Source organism: Pinus tabuliformis, chromosome 7 (assembly GCF_031772625.1).
Source record: "Pinus tabuliformis cultivar Carrire ecotype Pingquan chromosome 7, CPIR1, whole genome shotgun sequence".
NCBI classification, from domain to species: Eukaryota; Viridiplantae; Streptophyta; class Pinopsida; order Pinales; family Pinaceae; genus Pinus; species Pinus tabuliformis.
The window spans coordinates 2,062,907,089-2,062,933,820 of record NC_142293.1 but is presented as its reverse complement, the minus strand read 5'-3'; the positions used below and the strand labels follow the sequence as shown (position 1 = coordinate 2,062,933,820).

Genomic DNA, 26,732 nt, shown 5'->3' with positions numbered 1-26,732 from the left:
TTGCACAAAAATGAGGCTTAGGATCTGGTGGAGTTGCCGGTTGGAAGGAAACCCATTGACAACAAATGGGTGTTCAAGAAGAAGACAAATGCAGAAGGGAAGGTGGAGAAATACAAAGCTCGGTTGGTAGCAAAAAGTTATTCCTAGGTGTTGGGGATTGATTTTGGTGATATTTTTTCTCCTGTTGCCAAGGTAGCTTTTATCTCTTGTTGTTGCTTTTGATTTCGAGGTAGAACAGATGGGATGTGAAGACAACATTCCTTCACGGGGATCTGGAAGAGGAGATCTACATGAAGCAACCTGAAGGCTTTGTGGTGAAGGGTAAGAAAGAACTGGTATGCAAGTTAAAGAAGTCTTTGTATGGGTTAAAACAGTCACCAAGGATGTGGTATAAAAAATTTGATACATTTATACGGGGACTGAGTTCACTAGAAGCAAGGCAGATCACTGTGTGTATTTTAAATTAATTGGTGACCATGTTATTTATTTGGTCTTGTATGTGGATGATATGTTGTTGGTTGGAAATGACAAAGAAATTATCCAGGATTTGAAGACCCAATTGTCCTCCAAATTCGACATGAAAGATCTTGGTGCTGCAAACTATATTTTGGGCATGGAAATTAAAAGAGATCGAATGCTAACTACAAGCATCGTCATGATATGGATGGGATGCCACACAAGGTCCAGGTCGGTGACGAAGTTTGGATATATTTGCTGAAGGAGAGCCTCGTTGGGACCAACCGGACAAAGAGGAAGCTCTGGTTAAACTAGAGGAAGTGTGTCGACACAATACTGCAGAGGTTTAATATGCAGAATAGTAAATCGATGAAGGTTCCTATTCCTGTAGGTGTGAAGTTATCTGCTGAACAGTGTCCCAAGACACAAGAAGAGGAAGAGGACATGTCCCGTGTTCCATATGCAAGTGCAGTCGATAGCTTAATGTATGCAATGGTCTGTACTAGACGAGACATTGCACATGCAGTGGGAGTATTGAGCAGGTTTATGTGAAAACCAGGGAAGGAGCATTAGACAGTAGTAAAGCGAGTTTTCAGATATTTGCATGGCATTAGTGATTATGGTTTGTGCTACTAAGGAAGACCAAGATTGGACAGTTTTGGATATTCGTGACTTTGTTGATGCAGACTGGGTTGGAGATCTCGATCAGAGAAGATCTACAAGTGGGTATGTGTTTAACCAATTTGGAGGTGCAGTCAATTGGATGAGTAAGAAACAATCTGTAGTGGCACTATCAACTACAGAGGCAGAATACATGGCAGCATCTCATGCAAGCAAGGAAGCAATTTGGTTGCAAATATTGTGTTCAAGTATGGGGTTAGTACGGGGAGCTATAAGGATCAACGTGGAAAAAGTCGAAGTTGGGATTAAATCGGCAAGGGTCTAGAAATTGAAAAAGTCGGCAAAATAAAAAAAAAACCAAAAATATTCATTTTTTAAAAAATCCCGACTTTTTCAATAAAATCCCGATTTAAAAAAAAAAAAAAAAAATCGTTAAAGAAACTACCTCATTCACGATTTTTTGGAAAAAGTCCCGATTTAATCCCGACTTTTTCAACTGGGAAAAATTCGGCAAAAAATCGGCCGATTTAAGCAGCCAATCAAAAAAATCGCATTTTGGGGATTTAATCCCGATTTTTTACCAACTTTTTCCACACTGATAAGAATAGACTGTGACAACCAAAGTGCAATTTTCTTGGCAAAGAACCCTGCTTACCATTCAAAGACAAAGCACATTGATGTCTGGTATCACTTTGTGAGGGATATGATAGAAGACAAAAAGGTGTTGTTGGTAAAGGTGGACACTTTGAAGAATATTGCAGATGCATTGACAAAATCTGTGAGCTCTGAGAAGTTCACTTGGTGTAGAGAAACAATGGGCATTGCAAGGCTGGATAAATGACTAAGCTCTCTTGTGGCCCCCTGTGGAAAGAAAACAATAAGTGAGAGAATGTTGGGTTGTGTTATATTCTTTCCATGAATAGATATCCTAGTTAATTGGGGGGGTAGAGAGGGGGGGGGAGATTCTGATATTATTTGTCAAAAATAATGATGGAACTTTGAGGTTATGCATTTACTATAGACAACTGAACAAGGTAACCATCAAGAATAAGTACCCATTGCCAAGAATTGATGATCTCTTTGATCAGTTAAGAGGAGCAACAATCTTCTCCAAAATTGACTTGAGGTCGGGCTACCATCAAGTAAGAATCAAGGAAGAGGACATTCATAAGACTGCCTTCCGGATGAGATATGGGCACTACGAATTTGTGGTAGTACCCTTTGGACTTACAAATTCTCTTGTCGCGTTCATGTGTTTGATGAACAATGTTGCGACCATACTTAGATAAGTTCGTCATTGTATTTGTGGATGACATTTTGGTCTATTCAAGAGCAAAAGGAGAACATGAGCAACACCTAGCCGTTGTGTTTCAGTTGTTGAGAGAGCACCATCTCTATGCAAAGTTAGATAAGTGTGAATTCTTTCAGACACAGATACACTACTTAGGGCACGCCATATCCAAGGAAGGCATGTCGGTTGATCTAGATAAGGTCAAAGCCATCAAGGAGTGACCAACTCTAAGCAATGTAGATGGGATTAGATCATTCATGGGACTGGCAGGATATTGCAGGAGATTTATCGGAAACTTCTCCAAAATAGGCCACCCTATCACAACCCTGCAGAGAAAAGGGAAGAGATTTGAATGGACTGCACAATGTGCAGATAACTTTGACCAGTTAAAATGACTGCTCACCAATGCACCAATCTTGAGAATTACGGATCCTGACAAGGAGGGACTCAGGGGAGTCTTAATGCAAGAGGGCCAAGTGGTGTGCTACGAGTCCAGAAAATTGAGTAAACATGAGGAAATTATGTGACACATGACCTAGAATTGGCGCTATTATTCATGCTTTGAAAATGTGGAGGCACTTGCCACTACCTACTTGGTCAAAAGTTCATGCTCATGACAGATCATAGTGGGCTGAAATATTTATTTGGGCAGCCAAAGTTAAACGCTAGGCAAGCCAGATGGTTGGCCATGCTTAACGAATTTGACTTCGAGAGCAAGTACAGAAAAGACAAACAAAACAAGGTCACAGACGCCTTGAGCTGGAGAATCCAAGCAAGTCATTTAGCAATTGTGAGCTCGTTTGTGACAAGTCTGGATAAAAAGATCATAAATTCTGGACTGCAGGATGAAGCATACTAGCGAGTGAAGGAGGAACTACAACGAGGTAGTGAGGAGCGAGAATACCACCTCACTGAGGACAAACTGATCTGATTTAAAGGCAGAATTTATGTGCCTAACAATGACGAAATGAAGGGACTAGTAATGAGAGAATTCCATACTAAGCCCTATTGAGGACACCCAGAGTATCAAAAGACCCTCACAACCATCAAAAGAAGCTACTACTGGCCAAACTTGAAGAAAGAAGTGGCAGGCTCCATGGCACAATGCTTGGAATGCCAGCAGGTGAAGGTCGAATGCAGACATCTTGCGGGATTACTACAACCTATCCATATTCCGGAATGGAAGTGGGAGGTGATATCTATGGATTTTGTCACGGGATTACCCAAAGAAGTGAAGTAACATGATGTAATTATGGTAGTGGTGGACAAACTCAGCAAGGAAGCTCATTTCGTTGCGGTCAAATCCACCCATTCCGCTAGCAAAATAGCACAAATCTTGATAAGAGAGATCGTGAAATTGTATGACATCCCCAAAAGGACCGTGTTTGATAAAGATGCTAAATTCATGTCTAGGTTTTGGAAAGAACTATTTGCAAGCTTGGGAACAAAGTTAGCATTTAGTACTGCATATCATCCGCAGACCGACAGGGAAACCTAGAGGTCCAATCGAATCCTGGAGGATATGCTTAGAATGTATGTGATGCATTAGCCCAAAAAATGGGAAGAGTATCTTCCACTAGTGGAATTTGCATATAACAATGGACACAAAGAATCCATAAGGATGAGCCCCTTTGAAGCATTGTATGGCAGGAAGTGTAACAACCCTATTAGATGGAATGACCCAGTTAACAAAGTCTATATAGGACTTGATATGCTCAAGGATATGGAACAACAAGTCTAGGTCATGAGGCAAAATCTGAAAGCGACACAGGATAGACAAAATAAATATGCAGATAAGCATAGGATCCACAAGGAATTCCCAGTCGGAGAACATGTTTATTTCTAGATTAAACCCAAAAGGAGTTCCCTCAAGGCAGGGACATGTGCTAAGTTGGCACCGTCATATTGTGGCCTATTTGAAATCCTCGAGAGGATAGGACCAATAGCATATAGACTGGCTTTACCTCCATCAGTTAGAGTTCATGATGTTTTTCATGTTTCTTAAAAAGTATGTACAAGGTTGTAATCATGTGATTGATTGGTCTATGCTACTGGTGGAACCAGACGGAGAATTCCAACTAGAGCCAATGTGCCTACTGGATTGGAGGAGTCTCATTCTTCGGAATCGAGCCATAGAGCAAATCAAGGTACAATGGAAGCACTATGGGCCAGAGGAGGCCACGTGGGAAATGGCTGATGCTATGAAAATCAATTATCCTTTCTTGTTTGATGGTTAAAACAAGCATGTACAATTGTACATACTGTATAGAGCTGTGTGTATAAAGCTCCACAAACAATATATGTTGCCTTTTGATTTTGTGATTGTATATGGAAAAATTGAAAACTGAGGAAGACGTTCCCTCAAGGGGGAGGGGATTGTGACAACCCCACCCAAGGTCCCCAATAAAGAGGGCATTGTAAATGCATTGAAAGTGTTGTACTACGAATTTAAATGAGGAATGGGGATTGAGTCAGGGACACAGATTCCAAATCCGGGAAGGGAGTTGCTGCTTGGGACGTTATGGGTTTCTTGTGTAAGGGTGAAACTTGGAAACGCAGGACAAATGTTATGAATATAATTCATATCAAAATAAAATAAATATAAATGATGTAAATGACAAATAATCAAATAATGATTATGTTAATTAGTCATCAAGGTAAGTGAAACAACATGTCTGAAAAGACATGCCCAATCGTGAAGGGACACCTGCCTAGTATATATGCGGGTCCTCATTGTAACATTCATCACTTATATATATATATATATATATATATATATATATATATATATATATATATATATATATATATATATATATATATATATATATATATATATATATATATATATATTCTTACAAATACCTCGTGTATTTTTACATTAAATTCAACAAGCTATAAGTTTTGTTGCTTCAGTGGTATCAAAGCCATGTCGAACAATATAACCTTGCGAGTTCTTGAACGATGTTCGCCGCACAATATGTCGTTAAGTTTTTGCCCTTGTCAGGCCAGGGTAACTCCAGAATGGCAGAGAAAAACTGATTGCATAATTCATTAGCTAACTATCATTTATATACAGAAATAGGACAGATCAGTTCATCTTCTTGATGACTGATCGCGTTCCAGTTCACCCATCCGTTGAGGATTAGGTGTCAACATTCCCCCCCTTAATCTGAAGGGATGTTGGTGAGTCCAAGCATCGTTCTGAATCTTTCAAGCTTTTCTCTTCCAAGCGCTTTGGTGAAGATGTCTGCAATTTGCTCGTTTGTGGAACAATGACGGAGATGGATTGTTTTGGCCTCAACATGATGTCGGATCAGATGATATTTAGTATTGATGTGCTTAGTACGATCATGGAACTTTGGGTTCTTGGCCAACTTTATTGCAGAGGTGTTATCAATCATGAGTGGAGTTGATTGTATTTGTTTTACCTGCAAATCTTCAAGAATTTTCCTGAGCCACACAATTTCTTTCGTTGCTTCAGCTGCTGCCACATATTCTGCTTCTGTTGTGGAATCTGCTGGTACTGATTGTTTGCGTGATCTCCAGGAGACAGCTCCTGATCCAAGACTCATAGCATATCCTGAAGTAGATACCCCAGTTTCTTTGTCTCCATCGAAGTCTAAATCAGAGTATCCAATCAAGTTGAAGTCGTCCACCTGTGTATACTTGATTCCAAGGTCTTGAGTTCCCTTCAAGTACCTTAGAACTCTTTTTGCAGCAGACCAATGTCCCTCACAAGGCTTTTGCATAAACCTAAAGAGGATTCCAATAGCAAATGAAATGTCTGGTCTGGTAGTAGTGAGGTAGATGAGACTTCCTACAAGCTGTTTATGCTTTGTTGCATCCTCAAATTCCTTTCCTTCAATAGATGTGAGCTTCAAGTTTTGTTCCATTGGAGTAGAAAGAGGATTGCACTCTGTCATGCCAAATCTGTTTAACAAATCTCCATTGTATTTCTTTTGAGAAAGAAATATGGATTTTGGATGTTGGGTTACTTCAATGCCAAGATAGTAATGAACATAGCCCAAATCAGTCATTTCAAATTTTTTTCCTAATTCTTTCTTTATGGATGCAATATAGCTTTCATTGTTCCCTGTCATTAAAAGATCATCTACATATACCACAAGATATACAACTGTTTTGCCAACTTTCTTGACAAATAAAGTTGCATCATCAAGATCAAAATGATTGAAGTTGAGTTTCAGAAGATGCTCAGTTAGTTTTTCATACCAGGCTCGTGGTGCTTGTTTGAGGCCATACAAGGACTTCACAAGTTTGCATACTTTATGTTCATGTCCTTTCACAACAAATCCTTCAGGCTAGGACATAAAAACATTCTCTTTTAGATCTCCATTCAAGAATGCAGGTTTTACATCCATTTGATGGACTTTCCAACCGTTCTGAGCAGCTAGTGCAAAGAGTGTCCGGATGGTGGCCCATTTTGCTGTGGGGGCAAAAGTTTCCTCATAATCGACCCCTTCCTTCTGTGCAAAACCTTTTGCCACAAGCCTAGCCTTGTGATTGTCAAGTGAGCCATCAGCTTTGTACTTGTTCTTGTAGACCCACTTGCAGCCAATTGGTTTGGTTCCAAATGGAGGATCAACCAGCTTCCAAGTGCCATTCTTTATGAGGGCATCATACTCCTTCTGCACCGCTTCTTTCCATTCATCATGAGAAGCAGCTTCTTTGAAGGAAGTTGGTTAAAAATCTGTAGACAAGTTCAATTCACAATCATAAGTAACATCCATATCAACAGGTGAATAAGAGTTATCTACATCACCTCCATCTTGTCGGTTTGTATTTCTGGTTCCTGTTTTTCCAATTTCATCAGGATGAACACTTTCAAGTGTCTTTGTCAGCCACTTTGGGGGACCTTTCTGAGATGGTCCAGGCTGCTCTGTTGATTGAGTTGGGACTGAATCAAGATTGAGTCTCCCAATTCTATCAATTACATCACTTAAAGCATCATCCGTTGTTGGAGTTTCATGCAGGGGAGATTGTTCTTCAGAAGAAGATTCCACATGTTGTTCTAGTATAGGAATCCCCCCTTCAAGATGTGGAATCTGATTATCAAACTCTTGAAATGATTTTGGTTTTGTGAATCTATCCAAGCGATCAAGTTGCCGCTCAACAACACTGTCAGATTTGGATGATTCAAGAAAAATGACATCTCTAGATACAACAAACTTTTTATTTACTTCATCATAGAGACGGTATGCTTTAGATGTGTTTGAATACCCCAGGAAGATACACTTACGACTTCTAGTACCAAGTTTGTTTCTATGTACCTTTGGTATTAAAGCATAACAGGTGGAACCAAAGATCCTGAGATGTTTTACCGAAGGAACATGTCCATACCATAATTCATAAGGAGTCTTGTTTCTTATAGCACTAGATGGACATCTATTCTTTATATATGCAGCACATAGAACAACATCAGCCCAAAACATTATCTTTACATTTTTGAAGAAAAGCATGGATCGTACCATATTCAAAATTGTTCTGTTCATTCTTTCAGCTACACCATTTTGTTGAGGATTATAAGGCACAGTTGTTTGATGTTTAATCCCATGTTGGCGAAGATAGTGTTCAAATTCATTTGATGTATATTCTTTTCCATTATCAGTGCGAATAGACCCAATATGAGATTGTGCATCATTTTCAATCCACTTATGAAAATTTTTGAATGTTTGAAAAGCATCAGATTTGTTCTTCAATAAATAAACCCAACACATTCTGGTGTAATCATCAATAAATGTCATGATATATTTATTTCCATTTGCAGAAGGAACAGGCATTGGACCACATAAATCTGAATGAATGAGTTCAAGCTTCCTATGTGCTCTTGAATGTGAATCATGAAAAGACTGTTTGCTATGCTTTCCTAGAATGCAAGTATCACATTGCTTCTGTTTTCTAGGAATTGTAGGCAAACCAGCAACACCATTTTTCTTCAACAAGCGGAGACTATCATAGTTTAAATGTCCAAATCTAGCATGCCATAATAAACTTGACGGAAGTGTACCTTCTTCATGATGAGAAATATATGAGAAATGTTGTGCATGAGCAGAAGTTCCTTGCAGTTTAAGAAGTCTTTCTTCTTCTATACCCCTCATGACAAGTGAGTGGTCAGATGCCTTTCTTACCTGAAGCTTGCCATCAAACATATGAATGGAGTGACCTTGCTGGCGGATGTGGACCAGGGACAACAAGTTTTTCTTGAGCTGTGGGAGATATAGAACATGGTCCAAAAGAAAGTCTGGAAGACCAGGCAGTTTAAGCCTGATTGTGCCAAGCCCTGATGGCTTGATTTTTGACTGATCTGCAAAGTATACTGCTCCATCAACATTGTCAGTGAAATCTTCAAAAAAATCTTTCCTATGAGTCATATGACAGGTTGCTCCTGAATCAAGCAACCAGTCATTTTTCGAAGAAGCAAGTGAAACATTAAACAAATCTTCATTTACTCCAATGTTACATTGTGCCTCAATATAGTGAGCGGATTCAGGTGCTTTACCTTTGTCTGTGTCATCAGTTTTACCTTTCTGCTGATTTCTTCTCTGCTCAATTTTGTCCCATGGTAGCTTGCATGTAGAAGCATCATGTGATCCATTTCGTTTGCAGCGAATGCAATGCAGATCTGCCTTTTCTGCTTGAGAATGTCTGCCCCCCTGCCTCTGAAGTATCTTCCTCTTCCTCTTCGTCCACCTCTTCCTCTTGTAGAATCTTGAGTAGGATGCTTTTCTTTATGAGCAAGGCAAACAGTGTCTTCAGAAGATTCAGGGACTGTTTTCTTTCCAAAGGCTTTCTCTCTTTCAGCAAACTTTTTCACAAGAGACTCAAAGGTTATGTCTTTAAGATTTCCATTTGCTTGTAAAGACTCAAGATAATTGGAGTAGGTAGGATAGAGTGCTTTGAGAAAGGCAATAAGAGAGATATCCAGCTCAACCTTAGTGGATTTAATATCATGCATTATAGACTTTATTTCAGATGCAAGAGCAAGGGGATCATTATTTTTCAGTTCAAGAGTGAAGAGTTTAATCATGAGCTGAACAACTTCAAGTGCAGAATGTGAATCATAGAGTTCTTTCAGCTTTTGTAAAGCTTCAAAGGCAGTGGAATATGATGAAATATGACGACTTACTTCTTCATTTACAGATGCTGCGATCAATACATAGGCTTTGCTGTTCTTGTTTTCCCAAATGACAAGTTCTTTATCTGATGTAGGCTGCACAGGGTCTTTGTCTTCTTCTCCGACACACACTCCTTTCCACAACTCATTGTAGATGAGGGTGTGTTTTACCATCCGAGACCATTCAGAATAGTTCTCCTTGCCAGTGAGAACTATTCCGACCATAGAAATGATTGAATGCATTCTGTAAAAAAAAATGTCTCTGCTGAAAAAAAAACTTCTGTTGGTAAAAAAAACTTCTGCTGATATACAGTGAAGTGGTATTCAAAAAAGGCAACAGATTTTAAATACTTTTATATCCTGTTTCTTCAAAACCCTCCGAGGATACTGTATCCACTATATTTCATATCTACAAACTCAGTTTGAAGACCATAGTATATATATATACTGGTTAATATAACCACAGCGCACAAATAGATATATATATATATATATATATACAGGATTCAATAGTGAAATATTTTTTTTTTGCTAAACTCGATACCTCAATGATTACCCAAGAGCACGGGCTTTATCTTTCTCGAACTGCCAGGAGCACGGTTTATCAGCAAAAAGGAGCACGGTTTATCTCTCAAGCGACTAAAACTATACCATATCCTCCTTAAACTATTCAAACAGCTTCCAAAACAGCGTCCAAATAACTTATTCAAGCAGCGCATTCAAAAACTTATTGAAAAACTGATTGAAACAGCGCATTGAAGCAGCTGGTCAATATGTATGCTGGTCAATCAAGGCATATACATACAATTTCATTGAGCATAGGTCGTTGGCTCCAAAAACAAGCTATGGAGATCAAGTTATTTTGCAATCGCATAACAGCCGTTGGCTTTATGCAAGAACCGACTCTAACTAAAGGAATACTCTTCCGCAACCATCTCGGGTTCAAATAGGGCTTATGCCTTGAAATCTCCACCAATTCCGTGCTTCTGGCTCTAAGCCAAAACCAAGGTCTTCTTGCTTACGGTGCAGAATATTTGGAGGCCGCTATCTACATTCGTGAAGAGTTTTCAGCAATTCTACGGCTGCAACCTCAAGCATTCAAAATACTACCTTTTAAATCACACGGAAGAAAGAACTTCACTCAGATCATAACACTGGAAACACAAACCATGATTGTGGTAAAGATCACAGCTCTGAACCGGTAAAGAATGGGTATGTGAAGACGGCCATGAAGAAATTGAATCTAATAGTCACGCCAGACCAAGGACGATTGATTTCAACGTTCTTTGCGCAGAGCAGAAAGTAAAGCCCGCCTGGAAACACACGCCGATCAAATGCTTCAAAGGAGCCACAATGTCGTGGTCTCACCACGCTCAAATTGTTGGTACCGACAATCTGGTCGATAGGCGGTGGTTTTCCCGTTACACGACATAGTATGCGTTGGTGTCTGCCAGAGGCAGTGGCAGCGCTATGTCAGGACAGAGGCAGCGCTCAGGAGAATGCAAACGTTCAGGCATATGCGCAGAGAGACTAACGTTCAGGCAGACAATCAATGCGCAGAGAGACTAACGTTCAGGCAGGCAGAGGCGTTATAGCCAGGCAAACGTTTCAGGCAGAGGAGTTACAAGGAATCTGGGACCTGTGCTCTGATACCATGTCAGGCCAGGGTAACTCCAGAATGGCAGAGAAAAACTGATTGCATAATTCATTAGCTAACTATCATTTATATACAGAAATAGGACGGATCAGTTCATCTTCTTGATGACCGATCGCGTTCCAGTTCACCCATCCGTTGAGGATTAGGTGTCAACAACTCTGAATTCATTGAAAAGTTTAGTAAAATCCAAGAAGCATTTCAACGATTAGAAAAATCATGTGTAGAAGTTACAACATGTCTAAAGAAAAGTTATGCAGAGGAAGACAATTGCGATGTTGAAGAAACGAAACAAGGTGAAGGAGGAGAAGAAGATTTTGATTAGAATGATGATAATGAAAATGAAGATGTAATAGATAATGATGAAAATGAAGATGTAATAGATAATGATGAAAATGATATCAATCAAGATGAGGATCCAGATGAAGCTGATCTTGATGTGGATGAGGATAATATAGATCAAAATGATGATACAGATGAAGATGATGTGGATGGGGACTATCTTGAGAAACAAGAAGATGAACAATATCATAACAGTTTGGGAGATGTTGAAGAGGAAAATGTGGTCATAGAAAAAGAAGAAGAAAATGCTTTTGAGGAAGAAACTAATATAAATATGGAAAATTTTGAAGAAGAGGTTATGTCAAATACGGATTATGAGGGTGATGATGACGACAATGATAATGAGGATGACAATGAGTATAACAATGACTCTGTTATCGTTGCAGAGCGATGGGAATTATCAGGTGTGAATACAGGAAAAAAGATTAAGCAGGATTTTGAGGAATCCTAGCAAACCATGCCATGGCCTGCCTAGTATTGCGGAGGGTCGACGAAGCCTTGTTGTTTGCACTAGACAAAGGAGCAATTCGGTTATTCTTCAGTTATTCATATTTTAACTCCTCTTTTAATGCATACACATGGACAAGATGGAGCGACAGTAGGATGACACGATGGACTGGTAGCAGAATAATGTGGAACCTGAAGTTATGTATGGTCACTTCTTTAAAATGGATACTTCCTATTACTCGGACAATGGAAAACTTATGTACACTATTGTCACAACAAACGACGATGGAAAACTTACGTACAGATATGGTGTCATTCCAGAGGACGATGGAAAACTTATGTAAAGATATGTTGTCATTCTAGAGGACTTCTAGGTTGGTGACAAGAATCTCGACACTAGACTTTTGACAGACGAGGAATTATATGATAACCTACAAATCAAACACAATTGTCGATGGAAGCATGTTGGTTATCATTTAGAGAATGAACCCCATATATTAGTGTTTCAATATGGCCCTTCCCCGCATGTCAACCCCCCAACACAAGAGGAAATTGACCGGAAAAAATGCAATTAGAGGAAGAAAAAAGGAAAATCAGAGAACCACTAGAGAATTATTGGCAGAGAGAACGATGAATCTATGAGGAAATGCAAAAGTTGCTGCCAACATCATACCCCGAAGATGAAATACCGTATTGAACGGTTGATCCAAGAGGGAGGTTGGTCATTCCTCGACCCCAGTCGCTTCTCAAATCATACTGTTCGCCAAGATCTCATGAAGGTAGTCGACTGCGACAAATGAATAATCTTGTAAAAGAATGGGCAATTCAAAAAATGAAGAAAGCTCTGTTTGAGAGGGCAATTGAAACTAGCTAGGAGGATACCAGCTGGGAGGAAACTAACCGTGAAAGCCCCAGACTGTCAATTTCAATTTCACGGACAAAAAGTATGACTTCGATTTGCGAGGAAGGAATGCGGTCTGACACAGTTAAAAAAACACTATTGTCCTCTCGCTGTCAAGCATTGTATCCATGGTCGGAAGGTCAACGGGTGTGAAGCATGATCCCTGGCGGCGATTCATACTGGCTCAATGTATGTATAAGGTTGGTCAATATTTTGCCTTCGATACATCGTGATTAATATATAGTCCCGCTTAATAAACATTACAATATAGTTAAAATCTATCGTAAACTTGATATTGGATCACAAAAGCCTCAGTTCAACAATAATTTAATTAGTTAAAATGATTTAATTAATTAAATTATTTAATTATTACAAACAAAAAAAATTATTATTATTTAAAAAATCTGAAGGAGAAATCGAAATACCTGGATTCCAAGACATTGGTACCGAAGAGGAAGGCAATGTTATGAATATAATTCATAACAAAATAAAATAAATATAAATGATGTAAATGATAAATAATCAAATAATGATTATGTTAATTAGTCATCAAGTTACGTGAAAAGGCATGTCTAAAAAGACATGCCCAATCATGAAGGGACACCTGCCTAGTATATATGCATGTCCTCATTGTAACATTCATCACTTGAACATTATATATATATATATATATATATATATATATATATATATATAAAATTATTCTTACAAATACCTCTTGTGTATTTTTACATTAAAGTCAACAAGCTCTAATTTTTGTTGCTTCAACAACCAATAAAGATTGGCCGACGCCAGAATTAAAGAAGAGAGCTCCTGAAATTAAAGGAGGCAAAGAAGTATGCATGGCCATGCTACTTGGGAAGCTACCCCAAGAAAGAAGGGAAAAGAATTTATGGAAGAGAAGACGGACTGCAGACAAAAGAAAGGATGAAGCAGTAACAACAGCCGAGGAAGAAAAACCAAAGAAAAGGGAGAATGTGAGGGAGAGGGAAAAGAGGGTGTGATAAGGAGGATGTGTGTGCGTAAGTGGAGAGGGAGTTTTCCGCAGGTGACGTGGAGAGAAGAGGAGAGAAGTGAAGGGGTTGGCTCTCAATCCCTGGAGGCTGTGGGTTGAGATGCTAGTCTTTGGAGCCCTGTAACAACTTGGGGTCCCTGGAGGTTGTGGGTTGAGATGGAATCCTTGGAGCCTTGTAACAGCTTGGGTCTCTGGGGGTTGTGGGTTGAGACAGAGGTCTCTGGAGCCCTGTAACAGTTTAGGTCCTTGGAGGCTGTGGGTTGGGATGGAACCTCTGGAGCTCTAGAGCAGCTTGGGTCCCCTAGAGGCCGTGGGATGAGATAGCAACTCTGGAGCCATGTAACAACTTTGGGTAGAGGCCATCTTGAAGCAGAAGCTGTTGAAGACCAGAACGACGACTAGTGGTTAATGCCCAGATGGCACAGTGGATTTTGGATTCCCAGGAAAGGGGTGAATCATAGTGAGAACACCTTGAGTGAGGTTGGGCACCTTTGGACCCCCAATGTTGGTTAAGCAAGACACTGTCAATTGGTGGGAGTTGAGGAAGGAGCCCTCTGGAGTCCTAGAATCCAATAACTGATTGGTGTGTTAGTCCCTGAAACATGCACTCTTCCCCGACTTTGGAATCAGGGTCGGGGGTAACGGCTGCAAGTAATTGTGGTTGCAATTGTCTATGGTTGGACTGAGAGTCCTTGTACTAAGCTCAGTTGCCTTGTTCACTCCAAGATAAGTAATTGTGCATTTTGTATAATGTATGATGAATGCTGTTACCGTGTTTTTGGACAATGACTTGAATGTGGGAACTACTTGGTAATGCTTAAAGCGTGCTTATAATTAATATTCCATTAGTGATGTGATAACTGACTGCATCTGTGAGTATATCTGTATGGAATATGTGCATACATGCTTGATTAAGCGAGAAACAAATATGCGTTATGAATCATTAATTGGCAGGCATGAGCCATGCTATGTACAAATGTATGTTATCAATATGTTAGCTAATAAGATTAACTCGTAACTTAATATTGGGCCATAAGAGCTGAGGTGAATGCATAAAGAATTGTGGGCTCTGCAACCCCTTTTATTATTAAAGATTACAAGGAGAGAGATCTCCTGCATGGTGGAGTCCGCATGTGATTGTGAGCCACCGTGGTCATGTTGTAAGTCTCTGAGTTGATCGATGAGCACGAATTTAACATCCAAGAGATATTTCCCTATATTCATTGAGCCACCTGCTTTACCTAAATGGCCTTCAACCTTGCATTTCTAGCAAGAATGTATGCTTGTTGTTGGCGTTGTAAACTGACGGTCGAGGGGCCTGAAAGCTTGAAGCATCATCGTAGAGCTGTTTGTAGGCTGACACACAGTTTGGCACTGTCGGCGTGTAGTAGGAGAGGCTTGAGACCCTTTTGGAGACTCCGCCAAGCCCGTGGTAGGTAATCTATGCAGGAGTGCCTATGCCTCCCTTGGTGGATTTTCCTCCTTGTGGAATGAGAAGAATCGCGGGCCAAGGACTCACTGAAGGATCAACCATTCAAGCTTGAGAGGGATAACATCGAAAATTGGCCTAAGCGACCAAGCATGTTTCCATGGATCTGTAAATCTTGTCGGGAGGTCTATTGAACTCATAAGGAAGAGCCTCATCCGGTAAGAATCGTTTAGGTAACCTTGTGCGGTAGCAGGATTGACAAATGGGAACGTTTTCCACTTCTCCTTCTAAGGCACCATGTGGTGCAAGGCCAAAAGCCTTTGATTGGGTCATGACGGGAAGGAACTGTAAAGCTACTCGCAGCTTCAGGATAGGAGTTCTTGAACTTATAGGAAAGATTAGGCCAGTCCTATCAATAGAGCGGTCAAGACCTTAGTCAAAAGAATCCCTATTTGTGGAAGGAGATTCCCTTACGAGATTCGTCAGAATGACAATCTCCTTCATGGGATTGGTTAGAATGACAATGTCCTTCATGGGATTGGTTAGGGTGACTGAGTGGAGATCGAGGAGTGGAAGGCCGGAAGGGGATTCGAAGTGGTGAGCCGGGGACTTAACGACAGTCGAGCACCGAGGTTCCGGCAAAAGGCAATGAAAATGGTTAACTCGATTGCGTAGGAAGGGATGGTCATCGGGAGGAGGAACCACCCTGGAAGCTTGGAAGGTTGGGACCCTGGGATGTTGCGGAGTCAATTGTCGAAAGCGTCACGGGCTTGCGGGTCCGACCACTTGTGGGGACATGGCACGAAAGCAGTCTCGAATGGGTCACTGTTCTCTTTGCGTGGAAGAAATACTGGCATGATCTCCTAGGAGACATGTGGCTAGTGGGGAAGCACCTTGGGTGCCAGTGGGCCATATGTTGCCAACGTGTGATATGTTGTTGGGTGGGGCTGAAGGCATGGAGGACGCCCTGCGGGCAAAGTCAGATCTTAGAGGACGGAACCCGAGAGAGGGGGGAAAGTATCTGGGGAGCCCTCGTCGGTGATTGGCACAAAACTTGATGTGGAAGCCATTATAGGGGCAACAGATTGTCAACTGATAAGTCGTTCCGGTGAGGACTCTTGGCTCGATAGTAGATGGTATCGCGAGGTCCCAGAGACGAGACACGTCAGCCGGGCGGATCGATTTCAGGGGATTGGTTATGGCTTTACAACTCATTTCTAATCATATCCAACCTTCCAACTTGTGATCTTTGACATCAATGACAATCCTTTCATCAATGTATTGATTGATCATGAACTAATGACCCTCCATGCTCAAAATTTGTTAATATCATTCTTGTAGGACATGATTGTGATTGTCGGATTAGTAATAATACAAAGCACACTTTAAAACACAAAAAACATTCTTTAACCTAACAACACCTTAAACTTAGTTGTACTCAAACTAACACCTAGTGTCCACATATTGCACATCACGTAAAAGATAAACGCTGGATGTATAGGGGTTAAACCTCTAGAATGTGTAGAGGAAACATTCACCTTCAAAATCAGAGCTTTATTCTAGTGCCATGTCTCCACAAGTGAGTGTTCAAGTACATGAGAGGGCTCCATCATATAGGAGTTGGTCTCATAACCATATGGAGAGAATTGCTTTGAACTTATAAATAGCTAGGTTGTACTAAAACATATACGGGGTTTGAAACGGGTACGACAAATTTTCAAAAAATCTGGATACAATACGACAAGGAAACACCATATATATATATATGATAAAATAAAAAATTCATATTATCATTCATCTTTTAGTCTTTAGAATCTAGATTCTATATTTAAAAATACATATTCATCATCATGAATTCAACATAAACAAATAGTCATCATCAATTTAGTATAAACATTGTCATCATCATCATCAATGATTATTATAACATTCAAGTTGCAACTTTTGATTAAAATGTCAATACCCATTCACATTTTAAAGGAATATGAGATTGTTTTCAGAGTCAGATTATAATTATATATTTTTCTAATCAAGCGAGCAAGTACACATGAGTGTGTTAAAGACCAAAATGGGTAAAGGAGGAGAGCGCCTGCAAAATGCATCTCAGGGAATTAAAGAATTGCAAGAGTGAAATCATGAATTGCACAACAAAATTGAAGTACTTGAGTGGAAGTTAAAGCAAAATCAAAACATAATTAATCAAATGACTAGCACATTAGAAGCAACAAAATATCTTCAAAATGAACTAGATATGAAAGAACAACTCATTAATGCACTCCAGATAAAATTGAGGCAAAAACAAGATCTACTTGATGCAAGATGTACAGAAAAGATAGATGCAGTATGTGACATAGAAGACCTCATCCAAACAACAAATGCAATTTGTGAAACAAATGACCTCATTCAACATGTTGATGAAAGTTGTGACACAAATGATCTAATCCACTAGGTTGATGAAAGTTGTGACATAGATGATCTCATCCAACAAGTTGTGCTACTAAATAAAAATGATGCAACTAGTTGTACTGAAGATCTAATTGAAAATTTTGATGCAACATGCGATACAAATGAATTGTTAATAGAGATGATTGATGCTCAGTGTGATACAAATGACTTAATGAATCAAGCACAAAATATCAACAACAATAGCTGGTGTGAAGAAAAACAAGAAAGTGGTCTTTCCAAGATGGTGATAAGAGTCATCAGACCTTGGGAAGAAATTTCATTCAACAAAGATTGACATGGTTTGGGGTAAAACATTTTATTTTTATTTTTGTTATGTGCCAGATTTCTCAAAACCAATTCAGTTTGTAAGTATAGGTTTTCTAGAAAATACCCAGAATCTTGTTATGTGTAACCATTGTAAAATAAATGGTCATATGGAGAATAAATGTTTTGACCTCCATTATTGTCTTCATTGTGGGAAGAAAAATCATCTATCAGAGAATTGTCAAATGCAGAAGAAGACTAAAATGACAGTTAATTATGGATGGATAAACTCTTGGAGATGGAAACTCTTGGAGATGTTATAAGTCCTACAATCTACTCAAGGCAAAGGTAAAGACAAAGTTGTCTGAAGAATTGAACAAAATTAAAAAGAGAAACTCTCCTACACCTTAAGGGTGGGAATTCAAAAATCAAATGTAGATGATAAGTGGTCAAACAAAAACCACATGTTGTCTCTCTTTTCAGTTGACATTAATGATGAAATTGAAATTAAATTGATGATGATGGTTGTTAGACTGAAAGTTTTAACAACACAATTTTCCAAGGGGAATCAAAATTTGTCAGTGGACAAGCAATTGGGATGCTGATTGAGAGCAAATGTGGGCCTTTTTGTTCATTTGGATGTTCATTGGACCCAACAAAGGATAGATAGATCCTTTTGCATTGCCGTTTGGCATTTGATTGAGTTGCCAAGCATTTTCAGGGATGCATGAGTCATGCAATTGATTCACTTTTCTTGGTTCACTCTCTTCATATTAGAGTTTTTGGCATCCAGTTTTTGGCGGTTTTTCAGGCATTTTTTCATCGAGGCTCAGCTCAACAGTTTCAGCATGAAGACTTGGAGATACCAGGTTCTTACTCTGGACTTATGATTGAGTGGGGGAATGTTAGCCTCATACTCACAATCAATAAGTCCAAAATAATAAAATAATGAAAATTGGAAAATATAATTCCTCCTTGTCTTTGATGTGCTCATCAATTCTAGAATGAGTCTGTTTTTAATACTTGGGAGTTTGTTGAGGTCTAGTCGGTTGAGAGATTCTCTCCAAGTAGTTAGACTCCTAGATTAGTGTGTGGTTGAGATATTCACTCAACCAAGAGATTGCATGTCCAAGATAGGCTAACTATCTTGAGATATAGCTTGATGTATTTATATTGTATCATTATCATTATTTGTGAATACAATACGCCAAGTTTCTGTGTCTTGAATTATTATTTTATTTTTATTAATTATTTTCATTTGACAACAATAACACAAAAGCAACATAGTGAATTTGACTTTGTAAATAGTATGTTGCACAGTTTCTTGGTCTAGACTCTAAAGGAGTCATGACATAGAAATATTGTTTAGTATCACGGAATATAATGTAAATTTAATCGTTGTAAATAACAACATCTACACCTTATAAATTGGACTGTATTCCAGTATAGCTACATCAGGAGATGCTCTGGAATTCATAGAAAGAAGTAAGCTGGATTTATTTATTCACAACCTAAGATCATATGACCAAGAATCAAGATGCCACAATTTAAGCAATTAAGTATTGTGAAGTATGATACTAGTAAAGAAATGCTGAGAAATTTAACCTAATGCAAAGAAACTGCTTCCACCAGCCAACTTTGTGGGTAACAACTTTCCTTCTTGATTTCATAGATACCTTATGAGTTTCCATTCCAAATTCCAGGTTTCCATCCTTTAGATCTGGCATTGTTGAAAACTTGTTGGCAAATACCTCTATCATGTCATGAATCCTTTTTCAAGATAAATGTTCACTTTCAGATGAGCTGTAATCAGTGGATATAAGGTCTGCAAAGAATTCAGCTGGATTTACATGCTCTGGACAAACAAACCTGGAATATATTCTTGCAATAAAGTGCCTGGAACATTGGAAACCTGGAAACTTGGAAACGTATCCATATTTTCTGGAAACGGATCAAATTTTCTTGAAACTCCTTTGAAACGTTTACGATCTCAGGCTAGCCGTTTCCAAAAAAGTGAAACGTGGCAGAAACATTTCCATGCTGTTTCGTATGCGTTTCCATATCCGAAACGCTGAACGGCGTTTCCAGGAGTTGGGGGCAACGTTTCCAGTAACCTAGCTAAATAGGCCTTAACAAGATGTACAGGATTAGGAATTCATAACAACTTGACACAATATTAGGATTAGGTCTTTAACTACCCAAATAATGTGACGTATTGTTTAATTAGCCAAGTAGGAGTTTATGAAATATAATATCTCTAAATCAAGATTACAAACAAATAATGAGTAGCTATAATGATTATTGCTAACAGAATGTCTCCAAGCACCAACCTGCCGATGGATGTGAAGTGCTGATCTGAAAGTTAACACTAGGATCTTGTGGAGGTAATCTAATTTTAGTACTTTATCACATATATGGAATTTGCTAGGGTGGACATTTGAGGGACTTCCCTTTTAGCTGTTCCGCTAGAGGAGACGAGTATCACTTGAACATCATTAGGAGAACAAAGTCCTTGGATAGTTCACAAGGAAGGGATTTAGAATATTCAAACTAAACATGCATGGGAGATACTTAGAAGGGCACTTATCCCTAGGAAGACATGGTGTTGTGCTATTCTAGGAAAGGTTCATGCAGGAGAGAAATTCTCATGCTTCTCTCTCGTGCATGCACACATTCTCATGTATTCTTTTATTTGCTGTTTTGCTAGGTTTATTTAATATTAGTGTTCAGATTCCTAGATTAGGGTTTCAGTTATAGGAGTGCACCCCTTACCATGTGCGGAAATTTTTGGGAGTTTCAGGTGATAATGTTGCATGCAAACATACTTGATTAACTTTTCATGCTTAATATTTTCATTTATTGATGTGATACTAAAACAAACGAAAATTTACAGGCAATGATGAAAGATCAGTATGCAAATTATGTTGTACAGAAGGTTTTAGAAATTTGCAGTGATCAGCAACGTGAACTGATTCTTTCCCGAATTAAAGTGCATTTGAGTGCTTTGAAGAAGTATACTTACGGGAAACATATTGTTGCCCGTGTTGAGAAGCTTGTTGCAGCTGGAGGTATGTAAAACTAAAATTTTCTTTTGCTACTGTTCTTTCCAAAATGTATACTTATACGTGTATTGCTTGCAGAAAAACGGGTTGGAACAAAATATATGTATCTATCATAATGTTTTCGGATACATTAGTGAGGATTTGTACAGCTGAGGATGGGTTTATAATATTTAAGATGACATTCCTTGTTATAAGGTGTTGCCATCATTCCATTTATCTTTACTTTCCTCCAAAGAGGAGTACAAACTAGTGTATATGCTTACAGTAAAAAAATCTTTGCATATTCTGTACTGTAAATTCTTTAAGTTGTATGATTGTGGGATTTAGGATTATTCTTCATATTTGAGTCATAGATGAGGTTCGATCCCAAGCAAATATGACCACTAACAAAGGTCTTGGGTGGTCTGTGAGTCTAATATTTGTGGTGGAAGACTCAGTGTCTTGCAACGATGGTCCTCTTAAAAAAGACTGTAAGATGAGGTCGTTATAAAATTACTGTCAATATGTTCATCATGCCATTCAATTGGAAATGGTCATTGCTCCAGGGGCCCTGTATTTGGCAACAGGTTTTGCATTTAATCTGAGGTTCTGGCTGAACTATATTATTTCTGTATTGATTGAATACTCAGAATTTCGGCCTCTTTCCAATAATTGATGATGATGATGATGATAATGTTGTTTTCATGATGGAATAAATTGGAGATGACATTTTCGAGTTTCTGTTTGCTGCTTGCATTGAACGCTATATCTATTGTCTTTTGTCAGTTGGCTGTCCAAGAAAGTGATTTTCATCCTCTACTTATTTCTAGCACAAATTTTACAACGTAATTGAGACCAAACTAACAAGCTTATTAAAGAAAGAAGCTAGTAAGTCTTATCAATAAAAGAAAGAAACAAAGGAAACGTGTTCCATTTTTTCCCAAGGATAACCTGTGGGAAAATGCAAGGGTCTTGCTTTCCCATTTTGTGGATAACATTAGTAAACCAGTGGGTGTGGAAAAGTGCATATAAGTGAGGGGATGCAAACCAGGGACTTGTTGGGATGGAACTAGCCAAATGCCTGGTAACACTGGGGGCAACCAGTTGAGCTAACCTACTGGACTTAACTGCTCAACCTACTGGACTTTACTAAAAAATAAAACATGTTTGTCTATGTTCATACATGTTTTTACATATACATTTTTTGAATTTGTCAGTCTAGTTGAATATTCTTGCATGTTTAATACAATTTGTCTGTAATCTATCTACAATATTCTTGTCAATATTTGCAAGCTATTGAACGTCTACTAGGAAGGATATGTGTGGCATCAAAGAGGGAGAATTTTATGTATTTTCGTTGAGCAAACACCTTGTGGCCAAACAAGCCTTTAGAAGAAATCAAAAGAAGAGTATATTTCCAAATCGGGTATTCAGTTTTAGCCTGTCTTTGAAAATGCTCTTTATTGTCTGGACGCAATATTGTCAAAATATTTTTAAAAGACGGGTTTAGTGTATGGACACATTATTGTTGAAATAGTATGAGCGTTGTTGGACAGTAAAATCTGTGAACAGTGTTAATCAAACAGTTTAAATCAAATATTTAGTATCCCAAAATCATTTCTTTAATCTGATATCCCTTTAGATGCGCTTTTAATTAGGAAACGTATTGAATGGATAATATCAGGAAGGACAATTTGTACATTGCAGTGGTTAATATGCCGCCATTCTTTTAACAAATTTTCAGTCAATTTAGTCATCAATTTCTTCAGACAAACAACCAAAGTGTTATCTGGGTTGTTCAAGAAAGCAATACATATATGCAAAATATTTGTCTCTTGAACATGCCAGATAAACCATTGTGATTGGGATCAACTAGATTGGATCAGAACTGGCCAATTAGGAGCGTTTTTATTGAAAACCAACGAGGACAGGGACTGACTCGGCCCTGAACTAGGTGGTTCCGTGTCTCTAGCCCATGCACCAAAAAACACTAAAAGATGAGATTGAGATGGAATTGGATTAAAATTTTAATATTAATTCTAAAGTTAATGTTGACATTTATTCTAATTTATATTATATAATATTTGAACCAATGTTTTTAAAACCGGAAGCGGTGACCGGACCGGTCCACCTAATGAACCGGTTTACCGACCAGAACCGGTCTAACCGGGACTGGTTTGGTCTAAACGAACTGGTTTTAAAAAAATATATTAAATAATTAATTTTTAATGAAACAAAACTATTTTTAAGATGTAAAACCATGATTCCAAGCCAATAGAGACAAAATATGCAAAGTTTGCTCATTTATATACCATGTAAAGGTGAATATATCAAAATGGCACCGAGTGCAATACATATCATCGACAAAATAGCAAAATACACAAGAAATGAGGCTCTAAATGGCCTATAAAGTCCAAAAACAATGCTGCAAGCTATGAGGCCATTGGCCTACTACAATTCTATGGTGTACACATGATCAATCATCAAGTTCATCACCACTACTAGACATAGGATCATCATCAGGAGCTACATAGACATCATCTGGTTCAGAGGCTAAGCATGCCTCAACCTGATCTGCAACCTCAGTATCAATGCCACTAATGACAATAGAAGTGGACCTAATGGAAGCACAAGTTTGTCGACCTGCATGACTAGTGCCTTCCATTGGTTTTTAGCCTTTCCTTGATGCGCTACTGATCCTGGTTTTGATGCCACCACATAATCTGCTTCATCCCCTGCTAAAGCCATGTCGATATCAAAATCAGCCTCAAGCACAGGTTCTTCAGTCTCCACCCATTCTGATGTTGGATCAATATCGTCCAACACAATGGGATATAGATCAGGAGTTTTGCTCATCATTTGGAGCTCCGATTGCATTTATTGTTTACCCCCAAACCATGAAATCCTGAAAACCATTAAGTCTGCTGAATTTTGAGTGAAATCTAAAATTCTAGTTTCTCCATATGAAATCCAATGAGGTCGAAACCACTCTCAAACATCATATGCTTTTTTAACTTTACAGTGGGTGTGCGCCTAAAACCGACCGGTTTAGGACAGAACCGGCCGGTTTGATACAAGCCGACCGTTTCCGTCATAAACCGGCCGACCGGTTTGATACAAGCCGACCGTTTCCGTCATAAACCGGCCGGTTTTCACCGCTTAGGGCAAAAAAATGGCGAAATGGCCTTTCCAACTGGGTTTTTTGGCTGGTTTAGACCGGCGGCCTTGCTAATCGGCCGGTTAGACCGGTAACCAGTTTTTAAAAACGGTTTTGAAAACACTGATTTGAACATTATCTTGATTTTAGATTCATCTTCCTTGATGAGATTGCGATGAAATTTGATTAAAATTTTAATATTAATTCTAGAGTTAATGTTGACATTTATTCTAATTTATATTATATAATATTTGAACATTATCTTGGTTTTTTTGCCGAGACTCCAGTATGGAAGAGATGTTATGATATCATGTCATCTAAACATATTGACTCTGAAATTACATAAAATTAAATAAAATGAAAATACAAATAAAAGAATAAAAAATAATAAAATTATCAATTAAAAAAATTGAAGTAAAAAAAGAAGTAAATAGGCTTTGTTACAATAACATGGATTATCAATACCATGTGTCCTACATGTATATAGTACCAACCCATATTCATTTTAAATCTGGATATACCAAATGTTGAGAGGGATCAAATATGGCGCAAACCTCTTTTAGAGTGAAAAGAGATTTGATCTCTCTCGGTGTTTGGTAGATTTGAAGTTAAAATGTATCTAGGCCGGTAATGTCAAAGTGTGCTCTCTGTTTCAGGTTGTTTAGTGATGGAATCAATCCCATTTGATCTTAGATGGATAAGATAGAAAAACAATTGTCTTTTAGCTTTCGACACACTTTTAACTGTTAAACACACATGGATAGCAAGACAATAGGAAAGATAAATCATTCAATGCATTTTTTTATTAACAACAGATATACATTTATAGTACAAATATGTGACTCTTGGGATTCAGATCCCAAGGTCTCTTGCACTGCTTTTGTCCATTCGACTTCCACACTAACCCATTAGGATTAGGTGTCCAACATTCCCCCCCTTAATCCGAAGGGTTATGTATGAGTCCAAGAAGAGAGCTGTAATACAAAATGTGCAAAAAATGCATGGTAGCACTAGACTGAATTTGCTCTATGAAATGTTGGTAAAAAGGGCGGTGGTTTAAGGATGACCACCAACACTGGAACGCTTAGTGCAGTTCCCGCAACTCTTCCAAAACTGGTGTCTTCTGCTAGAGGAAGTGTTCTCAATCTGTGATGGTTTAAGGATGACCAACAACTCTGGAATGCTTAATGCAATTCCTGGAACTCTTCCAAAACTGGCAAGAAGCTGGTGTCTTCTGCTAGAGGAAGTGTTCTCAATCTGTGATGGTTTAAGGATGACCAACAACTCTGTAATTCCTGGAACTCTTCCAAAACTGGCAAGAAACTGGAGTCTTCTGCTAGAGGAAGTGTCCCAGATTGCCAACTGAAGGCATGTTCATGCATCTTTGTCTCTGGCTACAACTCTGAAACTGGTGTGGCAGGTTGTGGCTCAGGCTCGCTTGATGTGACTTCGAAGCTTGTAGATGACCATCATTTCCCCCCCTGTCAGATACAAGGTGAGAAAATGGAGAAAACTCAACTGCAAGACTGTTCAATATTCTGGAACAAGTTCTGACATGTGTTTGGAATATCTTCTTGACTGTTGATGCCCATTGCCAAGAAGCGACGTTTGTTTTTGAAGCATCTGTTTGAAGAATGGCTGGTTTTATGACAGTGCTCACATGGATGAAGATCAAAACAGTGATCTTTCAGATGGCCAACTCGATCACAGTGTTGGCATTTCACGATCTGTTGTTGTTGTTGTTGTTGTTGCTGTGGAAGAGGGGCACAATCTGGAACGGCTGGAGGTGAACTGTTATGAGGAGCAAGTGAACTGTTATAAATGAATCCAGCACTCTGAAACTGAATGGGCTTGGCATAGTCTGGAATATGAAAGGACAAGTCCTTGTCATATCCAAGACCAGTTTTGTGCTTGTTGTGGACAAGTTGTTCCCAAAGTCCGATGATGGGCTTGGGAAGTGCAGCCTGAGTTTCTGCATCTGCATATACAACTGCTGCTTTATTTGAATGAACTGTAACATTATTAACATGCTGCTGATGGGTGGTTGTCTCAATGTTCTGAACAAAAACAGGTTCAGAATGATGACTCCACTGCTGTAATTCTTCTTGCTGTAGCTTTGTCTCCAACTGCAAAAACTCAATATTTTCCTGTGCATTTTGTAGATATGTTTGAATTTCTGAGAGAAAATCCTTACTGATTCTGACTGTCCCATCAACAGTGGAAAATATTAGACTATTTAGTAACTGTAATGCATCATCAATTTGCTCCATTTAATGACAATGTTGCACAAATATCTCATACAATGCCAAATAACCGCAACTTTAAAGAATATAAATAGCCCCCAATGCTTATGAACCTTGAACTCTGTCGTTCCAATTAATCCTCCAATTGATGAGGATGCCCTTTTAACAGCTCAAACCACATTAATAGAAATGTCTCAGTTCTTTGATGGAATGGATGAGGATGTAAATCTTCGAAATACCAATGGACATGACACAGATGGAGATGCTGGTTATTTTGAAAAATAATGCAAA

At 38.7% G+C, this 26,732-nt stretch overlaps 1 protein-coding gene across 1 annotated transcript in view; it reads left to right on the top strand.

Moving 5' to 3' along the window:
* LOC149256791 (pumilio homolog 2-like) overlaps window positions 1-21,782 on the top strand; it is a 63,368-nt gene extending 41,586 nt beyond the window's left edge. The window contains exons 8-9 of the mRNA XM_089460875.1: window positions 20,894-21,068; window positions 21,141-21,782. Of these exons, the coding sequence (XP_089317001.1) occupies window positions 20,894-21,068; window positions 21,141-21,178 (213 nt within the window). The 3' untranslated portion in view covers window positions 21,179-21,782. The remainder of the gene's footprint in view (window positions 1-20,893; window positions 21,069-21,140) is intronic.
* The last annotated feature ends 4,950 nt before the right edge of the window (window positions 21,783-26,732 follow it).